A 20,568-nucleotide genomic window follows, 5' to 3' on the forward strand; every position below is an offset into this window, starting at 1 on the left:
CTCATCAGATGAAAGAACATATGGTTAAAATTCCATCTCTGAAAGCCATGTTTATCCTTGCATCAAGAAATACGTATCAGTCATAGCTAAAATTATGGATTTAATGAATGTAAAATAGCAAAAGCCATGAAAAGAATTTTTAGGTAGAAGCAATGGAGAACAACACACGCCGTACAACTGATATTTTAAATTCAAATAACAACTGCAAAAGTAAGTTTGCTCTGTTCCTCAAATGAATCATCAAACTGGGAGATGGGCATATAGTCACAAAATCCAAGGAAGAGATCATCAGAAAACAATCAGGAATATATCCAAAGAATTCTTCTAAAATGGAGAAAAATATCTAATTCAAAATCACAGTATATTTTAAAGTAAATGCTTTTTAAAAAATATATATGTAGGGGCGCCTGGGTGGCTTGGTCGGTTAAGCGTCTGACTTCGGCTCAGGTCATGATCTCATGGTCCGTGAGTTCGAGCCCCACGTCGGGCTCTGTGCTGACAGCTCAGAGCCTGGAGCCTGTTTCAGATTCTGTGTCTCCCTCTCTCTGACCCTCCCCCATTTATGCTCTGTCTCTCTCTGTCTCAAAAATAAATAAACGTTAAAAAAAATTAAAAAAATATATATGTATATATACATGTTGTGTATATATATCATACATATACATATTTCATATATATATGAAACTTTGACTTGTTTTCTTACTTTCCTAGTTTACGTCCAAAGTAAAATTCAACATGGCACCGTATAGCGTTGGAACTGACATAAAAAGGTATAAAATATTTCAACATGGAGCAAGCCAGCCGAGCTAAGCCTAGCTCTTTTAGGCAGGGTCGAGAGGCCATAAAGGAGGAAGACTTTAGGCACGTCCTCACAGGAGGAACCATGAACTTTTTGCCAGCTACAAGCCTTCAGCCTGGACTTCACTCCCTCATCACCATGACACCTGGATCTTTCCAATTAAGGAGGCAATTCAATTTGACAAGTTTCAATCCCTCATTTATCTATTAATCCAACCAATCCCAGTTCACCTACTTTTAATCCCTATTTTGCATAGAGGATCTAAATGAAAACTGTACTCATGACCTTTCACCTTTATATCTCTGCCCCCTCTTTGTCTTCTTCAGAGTGCAATTTAGGTTTCTATCTGACTCTGTCTTCCAAATTGCAATTCTCATTGCCCAAATAAATGCCAATTTGCTTAAATTCTCAGTGAATTCTTTCTTGGTAGATGAAGAGTTGAACCAAATACCTGTAGCACTTTTTCTTTTTAACATTTTCATTTTGATAAAGCTTTAAAAAAATACTCAGAATTTTTTTTTTTTAAGTGGAAAAGCAAATATGCTTTGTGGATAAACTGGTACTGGTTTTCATTTTTTTGCTACTTTAACTTCTCCCTAAGTTGATTGCTCTTGTTAAGCAAAATTCTCTGGACACATTAGAACAAAAAAATTCCTTTGAGAGGTCTGCTTGGTTGGGTGAAATAGACATCACCCGAAGTTAAAAAGATCATGTTATTTTCCTAAGGCAATTAACACCACATGGTTATTATTGTAAAAGATTATTAACTACCTACAGATATTTTGGAGGTTGTTTTGAATGTTGTTAAAGCAAAACAACAAAAGACCGTGCTAATGGGGCACCTGGGTGGCTCAGCTGGTTAAGAGTTGGCCTTTGGCTGAGATCACGACCTCACAGGTTAGTGAGTTTGAGCCCTGCATCTGGCTTGCTGCTGTCAGCAAAGCCAGTTTGGGATCCTCTGTCTCTCTTTCTCTCTCTCCTTTCCTAGCTTGCGCGCCTCTTTCTCAAAACAAAACAAAAACAAACAAACAAAACAAAAACAAAAAACCATTTTAAAAAAAAGACTGTGTTAATAAAAGGCAGAGAATACTTGTTAAGTATATAAGCAGGGAGCCCCCAAATTTGTAACTGTGTTTCCAACAATCTTGGGGGGGGGGGAAGGGTGACTGAAAGAGTAACATCCTGGTAGGGAAGAAAGTTCCACCTCTTGAGAGAAATGAATGCATCCAGAAAAAGATGTAGGATATCCAATTACTCCAGAGACCTGGATAGCTTCTTGGAGAGACCACTCCGCTCCCTTCTGTAGTACCTACCACCTGCTTCGGAAACAGATGGTGGTATAGTCATGTTATTCAGCACCATTAACCTATATATTAAGAATATTATTCAGCAACATTAACCTATAATGATGCCGAGACCAGTGGTTGCCTGCGGCCAGGAGTAGGAGTGGGCATCACAGCAAAGGGGCAAGAGGAAACTTTTGGAGGCAATGGAAACTTCCTATGTCCTGAATGGGGAGAGAGTTACATCTGCATTTGTTAAAACTCATAGAACTGTTGAACTGAGTTGGGTAATTTGGTTTGTATATTGCATCTTAACAGGGTTAACTTTAAAATAAAATTTAAAAAATTAAGTATGCGTTTTCCAGGAATGCAAAGTGGTCGGTGACAAGATAGATGGTCCCCAAGATCCAAGGCGGTGGCAACCACCATTCACAGAGCGGCTCGCGTCGTTCGATCAGCAGCTCACCTCATGAAATTCTCAGCCTTTCCCCACTTTATAGAGAAGGTTAACAAACTCAGCTGAAATAATTCGGTGGAGCTCAGGGGCGCTAGCGCCGGGATTTGAGCCCACTCAACGTGACTTCATAGCTCACATTCTTAACCGCTGGCTAATCTGCTGGTACACAGTGAAAGCTGGATAAATGTATGTTGAATGAATGGTTCCAGCTACAGATCCCTAACGCTCACAAAAGGCTAGCCCTGAGAATGAAACCCTAAGGCACAAAGCCGGGCGCGGACCGCCAGCCCCAGCACAGGAGCCGGACTCAACCCAGACCCAGAGCCTGAAATCTGGCACGGCGAAGGGGCGGGGCTTCGACGCAGGGAGGCGGAGCCATCGTATCGTACTTCTGGCGAGCTTGTACCTCTTCTCTTGCCGTAGTGCCTGAAACCGGAAGCTCCTGTGAAGCATGCTTCGAATTTCCGGGCGAGAGCCGGCCGCTTTGGTAGCATGTGGGAACTGCTGTGAAGGCTGGTTGGTCACTCCGGACTTGCGTCCCGAATTCGAGCTCTCGGTGAGCAGGAGCTGCAGGGGAGTAGACGGTGTACCAAGGGAGGGTGAGGTGTCCGCGGGTTTTCGAGTCTCGCGTGGTCGGGGCTGAAGAAAGCCACGGCGCGGCCCCAGGAACCTGCGTTAACGCTGTTGCTGTGGCGTCTGTACCCTGGGGTCCGTGAGTCCCGGGGCAGCCGGCTGTGTGTCCGTGACGGCGCTGAATGCGAAGAAAGTTACTTGTATGCGAGGCATTAGAGGCTCGTGGTTCAGCCACCTGTGGTTTTCTAGAGACTTCTCACAGTGTCTTTGTTTTTTAGCCTGTGTTTTTAGAAATCCGCCTGCGTGGAAGATGACGTCCTTAGCCCAGCAACTCCAACGCCTCGCCCTCCCTCAGAGTGACCGCAGTCTGTTATCGAGAGATGAAGTTGCTTCTTTGTTGTTTGACCCCAAGGAAGCGGCCACCATCGACAGGGACACCGCTTTTGCCATTGGTGAGCTACCCGTTAGTTAAGAAAAGGTCTTCGAAGCACCCGTTTTGGGGATGTTGCTGTATTGTTTTCTCTTCTGACCCTCCCTCTTCCGTTAAGAGTTTCTAATTTGTTGACTTATGTTGTTCAGAGAAAGAGGATAACGAATAACTATGTGCTTGATGCTTGAAACGTGGCAGTATCTGAATTTCACAGATGAAGAGACAAAGGTTGGGAGGTTGACTATGTGTGGAGTGGACAGTCAGAAAGAGGCTGGAGGCGTGGCTGGGGTCGAGGAGGAGTCTTCCCAATTCCTATGGGAACTGGCCTGATTATTGCAAGGGATTTTTTTTTTTTTTTTTTTTTTTTTTTTAAAGAATGGTACCTGCCAGGCAGAACTTTCTGTTCTGGTTGGGGAGACGATTTGTTTTTTATGTTGAAAACTAGAAATCTATGTTTGGGACTGTATTACAGGTTATACAAGATTTTTAGGGATAAGTAAAACTGAGTTTGCTTGCAAAGAATTATTAAAAATAAAATGTCCTTTTCCTAGGATGCACTGGCCTGGAAGAGCTGCTTGGGATCGATCCTTCCTTTGAGCAGTTTGAAGCACCGTTGTTCAGCCAGCTGGCAAAAACGTTGGAGCGCAGCGTTCAGACCAAAGCAGTGAACAAAGAGCTGGATGAAAACATTTCATTATTCCTTATTCACTTGTCCCCTTACTTTCTGCTGAAGCCAGCACAGAAGTGTCTGGAGTGGTTGATTCACAGGTAACAAATTAATTTACAGAAATAACTATGGGCTAAGAACTGTGATCTTTTTTAAAAGATTAGGTAACGAGAACACTTAAGCCAATTGAAAGCTGAGAAATTAGGTCTATGAAGAGGTTAACACGACGTCTGTAAGATGAGATAAGCATGCCATTCTGTTAAACTCCTTTTTTTTGACAGAAATACAACTACTGGAGATCTTGAGTTAATAGACCAACTGTATTAGTTCCAAGGAGCTCACATCGCTTTGCCACTACAAACTGTTACCGCATATTTGGGCCAAAGGGTATTATTAAACTTCTTTCTTGCCAAAATAACAAAACCAGTGCTTTGGGAAGAAGCAAACAGTATCCTCTAAAATACCGTAGCTTAAGAAAAACAACAATAGCTAATGTACATTGAGCATTTACATACCAGGTTCTGTGGTAAGCACTTTGCACGCACCGTCTCAATGCTCACAGCATTCCTACGGGAAGGTACGTGTGTTATCCCCATTGTACACTTTACAAAATTGAGGCATAGAGGGGTTAACTTACCTAGTCACACAACTAGTGATCTGAGATACAAGACTGTTTCCAAGGTTTGACTCTTTGGAAATTGTCTCAGTAAGGATATTCAAGTTTATTTCCTCACTGAATTGGCATCACATCACAGCTTACACACTTTTGTTTATTCTGCCGTGTGTTGTATGTTTTAAAAGTAGAAAGAGCTTTATTTCATTAATTGGAGACATGGGGGTAAAGTGATTTCCCTTCTGGATGCAAGTGAGTCATTAAGAAAACGTAAGTTTAACTTGGGTCTTCTGATGATCAGAACACTAGAGTCATCAGACAAAGAACAGTAATTCTGTAATATTTCCCTTTTTCTTCTAGCACTTAATTCCTTCCCCCTAGCATTAGCTGGGATCATTAGCATAAGGAGTACTTTTTTTAATTTATTCATGTAACTTATTTATTAAGTAAACATTAGATTAAACACAAGGTTAAATAGGCTGCCCTTGGTTATTGTTTTGAAGTAAAGGTGTATGCAAAGTTTGGGGCTGTTGTGCTGCCTGAAGTAGTTGAGGAAAGCTTCACGAAGAAAGTAGCATCTTGGCGAATAAGTTTGGCGTGTAATAGAAATAAGAGGAATCACTTCGCTGGGAGAATCAGGAAAAGCATCCTGAACACGGAAGCATTTGAGCTAGGTCTTCAAGGCTAGAAAGGATTTAATGTATCTGATGTGGCTAATGAGCCTGTCTCACTATGGTAGAGGGACCAATACAGAGTTGTGTGAAGTTTAGGGACAAATTATATATAGTTGTAATCTGACAATTTATTCTAATTCAGAGAAAGTAATGTGATTTTAGTCTTCTGGTTTTTGAATTCTGATAAGCTGAGGAAGCTGAACTTTAGAGCATGGAGAGGAGCCGAGCATTGCTGCCTAGTTGACCAGTTGGTTTTCTGTTGATTTGACCACAGTGGTCCTAACGTTAATTTAATAATAGTGTTTTGTTTTTTTTTTTTAAGTTGAGAGAAAGTGAATGGGATGCAAATTTTTATATTGAATAGTAAAAACTATTACTGCGTAAGAGTTGACGGAACTCTGTTGAGAAGTACTTTAATGCAAAGTAGACACTTGTCACTTAGTGCTCTTTATCTTGCGTATCGTCATGTACTTGTTTTTACTGATACTTAATTCTGAGTAGTTCTAGCTCGTTGATAGAGAATCTGGACACGGAAGGAAATATGTGTTTGCAGGTTTTGTGTCATTTCAAATTGCTTGCTTTTCTCCCCCCAGGTTCCATATCCATCTTTATAATCAAGATAGCCTCATTGCTTGTGTTCTACCATACCATGAGACCAGAATATTTGTACGGGTTATACAGCTTCTGAAAATTAATAATCCAAAGCACAAATGGTTTTGGTTGTCACCAGTTAAGGTATGATTGTTGAATGACGTGTCTATAATCATTACAGATCTTGATTAAGGGATACAATTTGGAAAAAATGAAGTCCTTAGTGCTCCTGCAGGTAGTCCAAGTGTTACCTCCATCACTTTTATTTCCTAACTTCTAGTTGAAATTGGCATTTACTTGGCACCTGACATTAGGCTAGGCAATTCTCATTATATTATCTTGGTTTTTCACAAAACTATTTTTACAGATGAGCACAGGCTAAGAGAATTACTTGCCCGAGTTCAAATAACTATAAAGTGGCAGTTAGGATTTGAATTTAGATCTGATTTTAAAGTTTATTATCTTTCCACTACACTACTGTCTGACATTTTAGATCTTGGAACTGAATCGCTTTAAAAAAAAAATTGGAGGTGAAGAAAAGAAAAATACTTCAAAAAATTAAAAGGATAAGGATGATGGACTTAAGGAAATTATTAAAATTGATTAAAAAAAGATGCTATCATTTAGTCTATAGATGATTAAAAGGATGGTTGCCTTACAGGAAGGGTCTGGTAAGGATCAGTTAGCATGGTTTTGTGATAAAATGACTGATTTGGCCATTTTCACTTTGTTTGCAACATACAGTAGAAGAAAGTACATTTATGTTGAGAAGAATTTTACTGAATATTAAGTATGGCAATTCAGGCTAGGAGGAGCACAGATGGGGCAAAAGTAGACTAACAGACTGTGGGACCTTGAAAAGAGTTAATTTGATGTGTGATGATAGTGAGGTCAGTGATCAGAATTAGTAAAAAGAAAGGAATGGGAATTTTTAATTGGAAGTACAGTTTAAGAGTTTGGATGTAAAGCACTTGAACCAATCAGTGTTCAAGAAGAGAAAGACAACCCATAATAAAGCTTACCAAACTACTCCCTCTGCTAATATAACATCAAGGTCATTTTTTTTCCCCTACTCTACACACAGACGCTGATGCTCTCTAGACACATTTGTTTCAGGTATGCAACTCCACTCACCTATTAAAGTTCACTTCAGATTCTCCTTTCTTTTAGTTATTCAGTGTTTATTGAGCACCCCGTACATGCCATGCGTGATGTAAGCGGTGGGAATAGCAGTATAAGGTTTCTGGGTTCCTAGTCTATTTCTATTACTAGTGTTCTTGTAAAGCAAAGACAACCACAGCACATGGGCTCAAAAACCCAATCTAACTAGTAGAGTTCCTAAGAATCTAGAGAATCCAGATTTAGATAAATACATATGAAAATGCAACACATGGTAAGTAGGCAGTATTCACTGAGTACCTCTACCCCCATTGCTGACCTCTGTTGGATTTCTAAAGTTTGCACAATTTTATATGTTCATTTCCTCTCTACCACCAGCTATGGTAGGTACTTTAAAAAATGATCAGTTGATCAATATCCTTAATGATTATTGGTTCTTTCTGTCTATAACAGCAACATGGAGTGCCCTTAGCTAGGGGAACTTTGATTACCCACTGCTACAAAGATCTTGGATTCATGGATTTCATTTGTAGTCTGGTGACAAAATCTGTGAAGGTGAGTAGTATCTGGTTCCCTGACTCTCTGATTCCATTAAAAGATTGCTTGCTTTGAGTGAAGAAAGGCATTCCCTGATAACTGTACTTAGAAGAAGTTCCTTTTGTTAAGCGAGCTACTGTTCTGGAACATGAGCAGCTTGAATCAGTCTTTCGTCACAAAAGGTGTTTTCCTACAAAAATAAATTACTCTGTTTCTTGTCAAATTCTATTTACAGTGACTGTTTGAGAGGGGATCAGAAGTCAGGATTGTTCATTCTTGTCATATTTAATTGAACCATTGCATTTGTGTATTTAACATTGTATATGGTAAACATAAAAATGTCAGTCTGAAGCAGTTGAGGGGAGCTGTAAACATTCTTATATGTTTCTCTAATTGGCCTTGCTTTTTTTTTTTTTTTTTTTTTTAACCTGTGCTCTGTGTTTTTTTGTTGTAGGTTTTTGTTGAGTATCCTGGGAGTTCAGCTCAGTTGAGAGTGCTCTTAACTTTCTATGCTTCTACCATCGTGTCTGCTCTAGTGACTGCTGAGGGCGTATTGGATAATATAGTCGCCAAGCTATTTCCATATATCCAAAAGGTTGGTCCTGCTCATGTGTAAAGTAGATTATTTTGTACTTGAAGGAGTTTCCTGGCTTTATGAAAATTTCACTTAGACATAACAATTTTTAAGTTGACAGCATAATTCAGATGGTTGGCAAGATTTAATTTTTAGGTAAAAAATCTGACTTTTTTGTCTTAAAAACTTGCAAAAGTGGGATCTTATTTAGGGCTCATTAAGAATAAATGTTGGCTATTTGGCCCTGCCATTACCTTTCAGATTTGTTTTCTTAGCAGTCATCTTGACTCACTGGAAGCAGAATGGATTAGAAAGTCTCCATCAAGGCATATGCTCTTACTCTTTTTACAGTGACTTCCACTTCTCAGTGTTTCTTCTTCCCAGGTGCCTTGTTGCCTACCTACCACCCTCCCAGATTCCCTGTGGAGGTACTGCTTAGGTACTGCTTTCACTTCCTGCTGGTGTCCCAAAATTACTGTCTTTGTTTTTTTCTTTTTTTAATGTTTATTTATTTTTGACAGAGAGAGAGAGAAACAGAGCATGAGTGGGGGAGGGGCAGAAAGAGAGGAGGAGACACAGAATCCAAAGCAGGCTCCAGGCTCTGAGCTGTCAGCACAGAGCCCGATGCGGGGCTCGAACTCACAGACCGTGAGATCATGACCTGAGGCAGTCGGACACTTAACCGACTGAGCCTCCCAGACGCCCCTATTGTCTTTGTCTCTGAAGTCTCCTTTACACTGGTGGGTGTTTGCCCATAAAGGAAGAGCCTGTTGGCCCTTGTTAGCATATGTAGTGGATTTTCAAGTTGGGAGACCTGCTGAGATCCCTCCTCTCATCCAAGAGACTTAACCTCATCTCTGCGTGCTCAGGAAAAGAGGCTAAATTCTGAAGAGTTGTTGACTCTTCAGCGTACGTTAGGTAGTATTAATCTCTCATTTATGGCATTTTTAATTTGTCAAGGTAAAGTAACATTTTAAGTAAAGTTAAAAGATACAGCTTATCATTTTTCCTTGTATCTTAAAAAATATTTAGGGGTTGAAATCATCTTTACCAGATTACAGAGCTGCAACATACATGATAATATGTCAGATTTCTGTGAAAGTGACAATGGAGGACACCTTCGTCAATTCGTTGGCTTCACAGATCATCAAAACGTTGACCAAAATTCCTTCTTTGATCAAGGATGGATTAGGTTGCTTGATAGTGCTCATGCAGAGACAGAAGCCAGAGAGCCTTGGGAAAAAGTATGTACGATTGAATTGGGAAATGATGATAAATACAGGAGAATGAAAGTATTTTGAATAATTCTTTTCAAAGATAAATTGTATACTTTTTTTTAAATTGCTATATATTATCTGACTTTTGAAGTTAGCATTTTATGTACTTGTTTCTTCAAAGGCCATTTCCTCATTTGTGTAACGTTCCTGATCTTATTACAATACTTCATGGGATTTCTGAAGTCTATGATATCAGTCCTCTTCTGCGTTACATGCTTCCCCATCTGGTCGTCTCCATCGTTAATCATATTACAGGTTCGTGGTTGTATATTATGTGTCCGGAAGCGTAACGTCTAAGATTTGATTCTCTTAAAATTGTTAATATCTGTAAGATATTTCAAGTTTCTGCTAATTGTTTTTGTGTAATTTTTTTTTTTAATGTGAAAAACATTTGAGGTGGGAGTACATTGGTTGAAGGAGATATTTGTTAATTGATATGCTCAGAATTCTGGTGTGTCTTTTTAATGTGTGTTCTATTTTAATGTTTGTTTATTTTGAGAGAGAGAGTTTGTGCACAAGTAGGGGAGGGACAGAGAGGGAGAGAGAGAATCCCAAGCAGGCTCCATGCTATCAGCGCAGAGCCTGACACAGAGCTCATTCCCATAATCCATGAGCTGTGACCTAAGCCTATACCAAGAGTCAGATGCTTAATCGGCTGAGCCACCCAGGAACCTCTAATGTGTGTTTTTAAACAATCTCTTGGTTAAAAAGTCTATGGAATTAGTTTAAAATGATTAACATATGTTACCCAGTAAAACTTTCCCTTCTCATTTAGATATTTAATGAACTTCAATAACTCATGTATGACAAATACTCAGTTGCCAAAAAAGTTTTTCTCCTTGGAGTCAATGAACATGAGAGACCAAGAAAATCGCATACATAAAAAACCCAAATTTTGGGGCACCTGGGTGGCTCAGTCTGACTTAGGCTCAGGTATGATCTCACGGTCCATGAGTTCAAGCCCCATGTCAGGTTCTGTGCTGGCAGCTCGGAGCCTGGGGCCTGCTTAGGATTCTGTGTGTCTCTTTCACTCTCTCTACCCCTCCCCCACTCACGCTCTGTCTCGATCTCTCAAAAATGAATAAATGTTTAAAAAAAAAAAAAATTTTTTTTTTTTAATTTTTTTTTTTTTTTTTAATGTTTATTTTTGAGACAGAGAGAGACAGAGCATGAACGGGGGAGGGTCACTGAGAGAGGGAGACACAGAATCCGAAACAGGCTCCAGGCTCTGAGCTGTCAGCACAGAGCCCGATGCGGGGCTCGAACCCACGGACCGTGAGATCATGACCTGAGCCGAAGTCGGACGCTCAACCGACTGAGCCACCCAGGCGCCCCCAAAAAAAACCACATTTTTAAGAAGCCGTAAAAACGGTTATTAAAAATGATTATTTCCATTATATGCTTTTTATCTTTCAATAAATAGAGAAGTACAAGAAGAAATGTTTGGTCCTGTTGCCACTTAGACTAAGAAAAACATACTAGGGAAGACATCTCTAAAGTGTGTCAGTTTATTGGAAAATGAGCTTTGCCTAACCGGATCTTGGTTTAGGTATGTGTCAGAGATATGAGTAGCATGTATAAAAGTATATTTTTCCTATTCTGGTGGTGATGTGGTCCCAATCTTTGAAGGCAGGGCTACCAGCTGATTGGTAATATATGTGCAGTAAATGTGGAATAGAAGATGATGGCTCAGTTCAGTAAGGCGCATCAAGATGCAAGCTGCTTTCAGAGCTAGTTTACTGGGCTCTAGGCTTGGGTCCCAACTTCAACCACTTGTAATATGACCTGGCACAACTATGTTTTGGACCTCTGTTTTATAAATAAGGCATGGAAAACTTGTTTTTAAAAATGTAGAGAATTTCAGGTAAAGCATAAGTGAGGGTAATGTATACAAAAATGTAAAAAATATACATAGCTGATTAGGTGAGATACACTTTTATAAACAGGTAAAAAGCTGGATACCAATATATGTGGTTTAAAATGATTCCCGTAGAAGACTTTTGTGCTGTAGGTAAATTTAATAACGTAGGTGCAAAAGAATTTTTCCCCATCAATTTTAATTTATGTTGTATACTAAGGAGAAGAAACTGAAGGGACAGATGGTCAAATCTACAGGAGACATTTAGAAGCTATACTTACAAATATATCACTGAAGAACAACTTAGACCATTTGCTGGCTAGGTAAGCTATTATTTCTGACATGCTTTTGATTTGTATCTTTGGGGCTTAGTATACTTTTTAGAGTTGGGTAGCAGTCTTCCAGTTACTCTTTATGATGCATTTCTTGATTTGTCCATATCATTTCATTAATTACTTAGTGTAATAATTATGGCAGTAGAAGGAAAAAGTAAGCATTTCTTGATTTGTCCATATCATTTCATTAATTACTTAGTGTGATAATTATGGCAGTAGAAGGAAAAAGTAATTTGTTTTTAATGCTTAAATGGGATTATGGAAAGTTAATAGTTAAGCTAAATTTGGGTTATAGCTACATGGAACTAGTGGTTGATTTGAGATTCCTATTAAATAACTGCGTCAAAATGCCTGAAACAATGCATCACAGTTAGTATTTAGTAAATATCAATTAGAAACTTAATAAGGAGGGTGTGAAGTGAAAATTCTTTTCTTTTCTGTAAAGATAGTTCAGTCTCCCATTTTCTTTTTTCACTTAAAGGGCAACTTGATACAGTGAAAAGAATGTAGGCATTACAGTCAGACATGGGCTTGAATCCTTCCTCTCTCATTTCCAGGAGAGTAGAGTAGTAAGTTCTGAAGGTCAGACTGCCTGGATCTGGTTTTGCTGTTGTGTAACATTGGCCTGTCTGCTGCTGTGTGTCATTCGTGCCCCTCGCTCACGGAATTGGCTTGTGGATTAAATGAGAGTAGACGTGGGAAGTACTGTTGAGAGTGTCGGCCCCGGAGCCCAGCAGGGTTTGAGAACCTGCTCTACTGTTGATGGCACAGGAGGGCTCGCTGAGCATTGGCTGCGATGGCTGTCCTCTGATCGCAGGCAGATTACAAGAGTTCTCAGCCCTGGTTTTTGCATATGTAAAATAAGAATGACTGGTACCTTGTGGAAATATGGCAGAAGTATTTCTGAAGCATCTAAAATATAATGGGTGGTCAATAAATAGTAGCTCTCATGTCTGCTGATACTTGTTTTGTTTTGCAGCCTTCTTTTTGAAGAGTATATTTCATATAGTTCACAGGAAGAAATCGGTCCTGATAAAGTATCTTTGCTTAACGAACAGTTTCTTCCACTTATCAGACTTTTAGAAAGCAAGTAAGTTGTGTGTTTCTGCCCTTGTTGAATGTGTGTGTCTTGTTTTATTAAAAGAAGATTCACAGGTCACATCATAACATAGGGAATGAATTGTAAAGAGGCTGGTTTTCCCCCCCACCTTTAGGAAGACCCGTATGGGATTTAAGTGTATTTGACCTATACTTTCATATAGGAAATAGGGGCCATTTTTGTATAGAGAGATGTTACTGTTGGAATACTTTTAAGGTTTTATTTGTATCTTTTTTATACACGTATCATGTGTGTGGTTAGTGACTTCGTTAAGAATAATTAGCTCTTTATTTTCTTCCCAGATATCCCCGAACATTAGATGTTGTATTAGAGGAACGCCTAAAAGAAATTACAGATCTAAAAAAACAGGAGCTTTTTCATCAGTTTATCTCTCTTTCTACAAGTGGAGGAAAGTATCAGGTAAGTTTTTCTTCGGAGGAATTACTACAATTATGGGTATATTTAAGGAATTCTGGAGATAAATTGGCTAGTTCACTCCTTTCTTTGCAACTTTCGTGGACAGGTGAGATTTAGTACAGTTTCCCTAGTTCCCTGAAGGGAGGCTGTGAGGCCTCAACTCAGTTATGCATTGAATTGTTGGAAAAAGGCATGACAATGTAAATAACTGCATGTGATACTTCTTTCAGGTAAAGTATTTTTTGGAAATGTTATTAGCAGTCATCAAAAGGGGGCTTCACTCAGGTTTCCGGTGTGTCCTTATTTTCTTGCTATGTGTGCACTAGCCACATGAAGCTGTTCAAGTCACTGGTGAGAATAAGGGAGGCAGATTTTAATTTCATGATCATGTTAGAACTTCAGAAATTTCCTGTCAGTTCACCCTAGATCGATCTATTTCTACTAGAAGTTAGACATTTGAGCAGTTTTTACAGTTAGCCTTGAAAATAAACGTTATGAGGAGAAATGTGATTGTTTAGGTTTCTCTCTTTTGTAATTAGACCTTCATCTTTAATTAGTTTCATTTCCAATATTAGGATAATAGATTTCCTTTTTAGTCTTTTTACATAAGTGAGGTAAGTTGTCATTAATTTGACTGTCATTGTTTTATTATTTAGGTGAATTGCTTTCTGTGTTCAGTGACCAATTTTTTTAATTCATATTTTCATTTAGGTGCTAATACACTGATTTATTTCAGGTGTTTCTCAGTCTGAAGTTAGATCCATATAATGAATACAAAGTTACTTCACAGAATTGCTTCACTAAATAAACCTACACATAGACACAAGTGTACTCTCAAAATCACAACATTTACAATGCTCATTTTTTTCATCTGTTGTAACTCATATTACGTTCTAGAGACAAAGATTTTACTTCTTGGTTTCTGGATTTAGATGGTTGTTACCAAATGAGTTGGGCATTTTAGGGCAGTTTTCTCTGGTTTTTATTCTTGATCAGATGCTCAGATTTAATGGTGAAATCATTTGGTGATTGTGATGAATTCTGTAGTTTTTAGCAGATTCTGATACGTCTTTGATGCTCAGTCTGAACCATCCACTTGCTCCTGTGAGACTTCTGGCTGTTAATCATCTGAAAAATATCATGAAGACATCAGAGGTTTGTTTCAGATAGCTTCATTTGTGATATTTTTATCCTTAAAATGAACAGTAATTCTAGAAGAGGAAATTGGAACTTACCAACTACAATTGATATTACGTAATTACAGGCATAGGGTAAATATCACAGAGAGTACATTGGACCATACATGCCAGTAGCCACCATTTATTAGAGCAGCCATGCTCTAATAACCTCTATATTCATGTTTCCACATTGCAGATTATTACTTCAGTGTTTTTCAGACTACGATCTCTAGATCATTTACAGAGGTTCACCAATTATCTGAGAATGTTGTAGTTTTGAAATTTGACTTTGGTACTCTTAAGTTCAACATGAGTGTATTTGGGGACATCGGAATGACAGCTTTTGGAACACTGTTCCGTGATTTCAGTACCTCCGGTTATATTTGTTTCAGATTTTGGTGGCTGTGAATAGTAAGTACGAAGGCTAACTTAATTTGTAAATAATGTCTTTATGCCAAAATGGTATTTTACCAAGACTTTGCAGTAACTGAAATGGAGCAGTATTTTCTGAGCTTCAGCCATTCAAACAATTCTGTCACAATTTTTGCTGTTTGAGCTTATCACTAATACTATGTTTTTAAAATTTTTCTCTGGCTTTCAAATGGACTAATTTTTTTTTACATTGTTGTCAAGTCATGAGTTTGAAGGGTTAACTGGTGTAGACATTTAGTGTAGTTACTATAAAGTAAGAGTGTTCATCTGTGTGATAATCTAAATCTTCTCATGTAGTACTATTGCATATTTGGAACATTTCTGGAAGAGAAAAGTGGTCCTAGAGTCGAGTGTCCTCATGGCACACCGTAGTATGAACATGCTGAACTTGAACTTGTTTCATGATAGCTAGAGCCAGATTCATATCACAAATAGAATTTAATTTCAGAGTGCAATCATAATTACCATAGTAAATTCATTTCAATTTGAGTTTTTTGGTTTTGCAGGGCTTTGTGATAGTGGACTTAAAATTTTTTGGTTCATATTTATATTATTTTTGGTTTACTTTATATTTTTGTGTTACTTCATTTTAAAATGATATGTAAATAATAATAGCAACATTAGGATCTGGGAGGATTTTTTTTTTTAACATTTATCTTATGTATTTTTTGAGAGAGAGAAAGAGAGAGAGCATGAACGGGGGAGAGACAGAGAGAGGGAGATACAGAATCCGAAGCAGGCTCCAGGCTCTGAGCTGTCAGCACAGAGCCTGATGCAGGGCATGAACTCATGAGCTATGAGATGTGACCTGAGCTGAAGTTGGATGCTTAACTAACTGAGCCACTCAGGCACCCCAAGAATGTTTCTTTAAAAATGGTTGATGTAATACTCAAATTTATAATCTGTAGCTTTGATTCATTTCTGATCTGGCATAAATTACGTCTCACAAGGTGTTGATAGTTAGTGATTTGCTGGATAATTAAACCATAGCATACTGGTCTTCATTGTGATAGGAAGATCCCAGTGTCTAGAATGAAAAAAAGGATTCTTAGAAGCTCCTAATATTATATCTGAAGGTGTTCTTGTCCTTCTTTTAATCCCTTTCTTTTCTGTCCACTTCTGGATTTGGTTAGTGTTTCAATAAAGGCCGTTGTACACATTCACCTTTTAGATTTAAGCATGGTTAACTGTCTTCAGATTGGGATATTTGACTACTTGCTAGCTATTTAGAAAATTTTGGTGATATTTGCTATGTGAAAGTTGGACTTCAGTTTGTGAATTCTAGGGATTTTAGTTTTATCTCCCAACAGAGTGCCTTATTATTTTTTTGTAGCATTATTTAGTTATATTTTTTTCACCACCCATAGATAAGGATATACTTAGGTTGATTTGCGATCTTACCTTTTTGTTACTGTGAATGATTACGTGCTTTATTTTCTTTTGTAAATGAAAAAAAGTAATCTTTTTGGCAGACTGGCTTCGCAGTGCTTGTCCTTACTCTTGTAAAAATCTTGATAATAATAGCTGACTTTAATAGTGTTTACTACGTAAAAGGCCTCGTTCTGAGCACTGATGTGTATTGTTTAATCTTGTAGCAGTTCTTTGGAGTTGGTACTGTTACTAGCTCTGTTCTCTGGAGGAGAATAGTGAGGCCTGGAAAGGTTAAATTACCCAGTCGGTCGCACAGCTGGTAGGTGGGTAATGCCAGAATTTAAACCCAGATGTTCTGGTTCTTGAGTCTTTGCACTCTCAATATCCAGGCTCTGATTTAACAAGATGAACTTCTTAATGCAAAAATTATATTTGGATTATATATATTCTATTATATTTTCAGTAGAAACTGGAAAAAGTTTGTACCAAATAATTACTCATCTATAAAGGCCCTTTAGCATTGAGGAGGGCACCTGTTGGGATGAGCACTGGGTGTTGTACGGAAACCAATTTGACAATAAATTTCATATTAAAAAAAAATAATAAAAAACAAAAAAATAAAAAGGCCTTTCAGAGATTATCTAGTTCAGTGCAGGTATGTTTAGAGTGTTTGAATTTGCATCTAGGCCAGAGCCTGTATTTCTTACTAATAATCTGGAGTGCTTTTCACAAAACCAAGCTTCCTATCTAGGGTAAAATCTTAGGAGGTTTTAGCAGCAACTAAATATATTTTTTTTCTTATTTAGGAGAATGTCGATGAGTCTTTCATAAAAGAAGCTGTTTTAACCCGATTAGGTGATGATAGTTTAGATGTTGTTTTGTCGGCTATAAATGCTTTTGAGGTGAGTGAATTTGTTGTTTGTGGAAATACACAATTTGTAAACATTTTCTCCTCATGTGATTCTCTGCTCTAGGCAGGAATATATTGGAAATTATTCCTTCATTGGAAATTTGTTCTCTTGAGAGCATAGACTTAAGCCTGGTTAAGGAAAGCTTATGGGAGAAATCAGACTGCACAACTTCATATTACATAGAAGTTCTTCAAAAGGGAAAAGTGTTTTATAAATTGTTATCGATAAATACCTTGGGATCGTGGAAAATTGGCTCACGAATGCCACTTTTGAGAAATAGCTCTCATAAAGCCTTGAAATAGTTCAAGGACTGTTGGGAGACGAATTCTTTACAATTCATTATTTTTTTAAGTGTATTTAACAAGTACCGTATGCATTTGAAGCAGGTGAAAATTTACTTATGGCCGTTTTTTCCCCTTTAGATTTTTAAACAACACTTTAGTTCAGAAGTGACTGTTTCAAATCTTCTAAATCTCTTTCGAAGAGCAGAACTTTCAAAAAATAGGGGATGGTATGTATTCATTTCTCTTCATACTGTTTTGAATTGACAAAATTCTTGTATCTGTTTCATTTTTTGTGTTTACATGTTTGCATTTTCTAATTTAGTTATATGGTCATGGTAGTGGAATGAATCATAATGTAATTCTTGCATTATATAAAAAATTAGGATTTGTGTGGCTTCATTATACTATTCTCTGAAATTTTTTCTTCATAAAATGGTGAAAGTCTATAATGTGTGACATAATACTGAAATCTGGGAAGTAGGGTAGTAGGGAGTTTTAGTTTTTATTTGAGTTTATTTTTTTTTTAATTTTTTTAATGTTATTTTTGAGAGAGAGTGCGAGTGAGAAAGGAGCAGAGAGAGAGGGAGACGCAGAATCGGAAGCAGCGTCAGGCTCTGAGCTGTCAGCACAGAGCCCAAAGTGGGGCTCAAACCTACGAACTGTGAGATCATGACATGAGCCGAAGTCGGATGCTTAACTGACTAGCCACCCAGGCTCCCTGGAAGTTTTAGTTTTCTACTTTATATAATTCTATTTGATTATTTTTTCCCGGGATAGTGTATTACTTTATAATGAAACACGAACTTATGAAAGTAAGCTCAGAGGCACATGGTTACCTTCTGTACTATTTGATGAGCTCATTTTTGGCATTTAAGCTTTTTTCGTGGAAAAATGACTAAGTTCCTTAGAGGAAGAGAGCATGTCTTGCAGGGTTTTGTTTTGTATCCATCATATTTAGTTCTTACCACATAGTATGTGTTCAGATTTTTTTTAAATTATGAGTGAGTCTGTGATTTCTAGTGGAGTTCTATATAGTGTGACGTGTTTTATGTTATTATAGTTAGCCTAATGATTTTTCAAAAAAAAAAGATTTGACAGAGTCAGTTTAAAATTGCTCTCCCAAATAACTCACCTTTTGGCATGGATTTTAAGTGATTGTGTTGGCTGTGTCTGAATAATGTGTTTGTTGAGACCAGGATAATGTCAGCTGAGCAGGGACAATGCAATGATTTGGGGCTGAATTTAAGTTTCCTAATGGGTTTCTCAGCCAAATCTGTTTGTGTCTTAGGTACAAGGTACTTGAGGTAGCAGCAGACATATTAATTAAGGAAGAGCTACTGAAAGAAAATGATCACTTGTCAAATCAGGTGGTGGTACATCTGCTGCCGTTTATGATTATCATCAATGATGACATGGAATCTGCAGAGATGAAAATCGCTATATATTTATCAAAATCAGGAATTTGCTCTCTGCACCCTATATTAAGGGGCTGGAAGGAAGGTAAGAAATTCAGTTGCCTTGTAGAAAAAACACTTTAAATACTTAAAACAACAACAAATGTTGGCTGTAACTTATTTGAAATCACATTTGCTCTGTTCTGTGTCAGCAAGATTGTTTAAGATCAAAAATCTAAGATCAAAAACCTACAATCCTTGAGCAACAACAGATTTGAACTGCACAGATTCACTTAAATGTGGGTATTTTTCAATAAATACTGTACAGTACTCTGCATTTTCTCTTCCTTAGAATTATTTAAATAGTACTTTTTTCCTTCTAGCTTTATTATGAGACTACAGTATGTAATACATAGAAGATACAAAATCTGTGTTGTTGATGTTATTAGTAAGACTTCAGGTTAACAGTAGGCTATTAATGGGTTTTTGAGGAATCAAAACTTATATGTATATTTTCAGCTGTGTTGGGAAGTGGGGTTAGTGCCCCTGTTCCCATGGTCCGTGGTCAGCTGGACAATGGAAAGGAAGCTGACCCACACACAGATTCAGAATTGGACAAAAGGGAAAATACAGAGCAAACCTTCATAGGAAAATTATAAAACTTTTGCCTAAATTTCTTACTCTGTAGAATTCTTTAGGTGAGTATTCATGATATAAGGGCCCTGTGTTCATTTTTTTTTTTTTTTTTTTTAAACAGCTCTTGAAAATGTGATTAAAAGCACAGAGTCAGGAAAGCTAATTGGTGTGGCAAATCAGAAGATGATTGCGTTATTGGCTGACAATATAAGTTCAGGGGATCCTTCTTCAATGTTAAAGATGGTAGGTTTGCTGTCAAAGAACACCCCTGGATTTCTCAGTGTTTGCTTCACTAGATTTTTTTTAAATAATGTTTGCATTTTTGGGGCGCCTGGGTGGCGCAGTCGGTTGAGCGTCCGACTTCAGCCAGGTCACGATCTCGCGGTCCGTGAGTTCGAGCCCCGCGTCAGGCTCTGGGCTGATGGCTCGGAGCCTGGAGCCTGTTTCCGATTCTGTGTCTCCCTCTCTCTCTGCCCCTCCCCTGTTCATGCTCTGTCTCTCTCTGTCCCAAAAACAAATTAAAAACGTTGAAAAAAAAAATTTTTTTTTTTAAATTAAAAAAAAAAAAAATAAATAATGTTTGCATTTTTGACTAAGTATATTCTGCAGATTTTTTTATATCTTTTACATTTTATATAAATTTTTTATTGTGGTTTTATATTGGACTAATAAGAATAATATGTACCTTTTTCCCTCCCTGTTTCCTTTTATTTAAAATATGAAAACCTGGGGGCGCCTGGGTGGCTCAGTTGGTTGAGCATCCGACTTTGGCTCAGGTCATGATCTCGTGGTCTGTGAGTTTGAGCCCTGCGTCAGGCTCTGTGCTGACAGCTCAGAGACTGGATCCTGCTTCGTATTTTGTGCCTCCTTCTCTCTCTGCCCCTCCCTCGCTCATGCTCTGTCTCTCTCTCTCTCTCTCTCTCTCTCTCTCTCTCTCTCTCTCTGTCAAAAATTAAAAAAATAAATTAAAAAAATAAAATATGAAATCCTGTTTTTTGTTAAAATAGCAAAATATCAAAAAGTTATTTTTTTGTTTTTGTTTTTTTTGCCTTAGTAAAT

General features: G+C 37.9%; 1 protein-coding gene across 1 annotated transcript in view; it reads left to right on the plus strand.

The window, feature by feature from the left end:
• The first annotated feature begins 2,982 nt into the window (after positions 1-2,982).
• HEATR1 (HEAT repeat containing 1) overlaps positions 2,983-20,568 on the plus strand; it is a 52,090-nt gene continuing 34,504 nt past the window's right edge. Inside the window, exons 1-16 of the mRNA XM_049646097.1 lie at positions 2,983-3,095; positions 3,391-3,564; positions 4,094-4,310; positions 6,090-6,231; positions 7,660-7,761; positions 8,198-8,338; positions 9,350-9,561; positions 9,716-9,849; positions 11,673-11,775; positions 12,767-12,877; positions 13,189-13,306; positions 14,351-14,458; positions 17,091-17,186; positions 17,618-17,706; positions 18,768-18,979; positions 19,631-19,752. Of these exons, the coding sequence (XP_049502054.1) occupies positions 3,423-3,564; positions 4,094-4,310; positions 6,090-6,231; positions 7,660-7,761; positions 8,198-8,338; positions 9,350-9,561; positions 9,716-9,849; positions 11,673-11,775; positions 12,767-12,877; positions 13,189-13,306; positions 14,351-14,458; positions 17,091-17,186; positions 17,618-17,706; positions 18,768-18,979; positions 19,631-19,752 (2,049 nt within the window). The 5' untranslated portion in view covers positions 2,983-3,095; positions 3,391-3,422. The remainder of the gene's footprint in view (positions 3,096-3,390; positions 3,565-4,093; positions 4,311-6,089; positions 6,232-7,659; positions 7,762-8,197; positions 8,339-9,349; positions 9,562-9,715; positions 9,850-11,672; positions 11,776-12,766; positions 12,878-13,188; positions 13,307-14,350; positions 14,459-17,090; positions 17,187-17,617; positions 17,707-18,767; positions 18,980-19,630; positions 19,753-20,568) is intronic.

The sequence above is a fragment of the Panthera uncia genome, chromosome D2 (genome assembly GCF_023721935.1).
Source record: "Panthera uncia isolate 11264 chromosome D2, Puncia_PCG_1.0, whole genome shotgun sequence".
Classification (NCBI taxonomy): domain Eukaryota; kingdom Metazoa; phylum Chordata; class Mammalia; order Carnivora; family Felidae; genus Panthera; species Panthera uncia.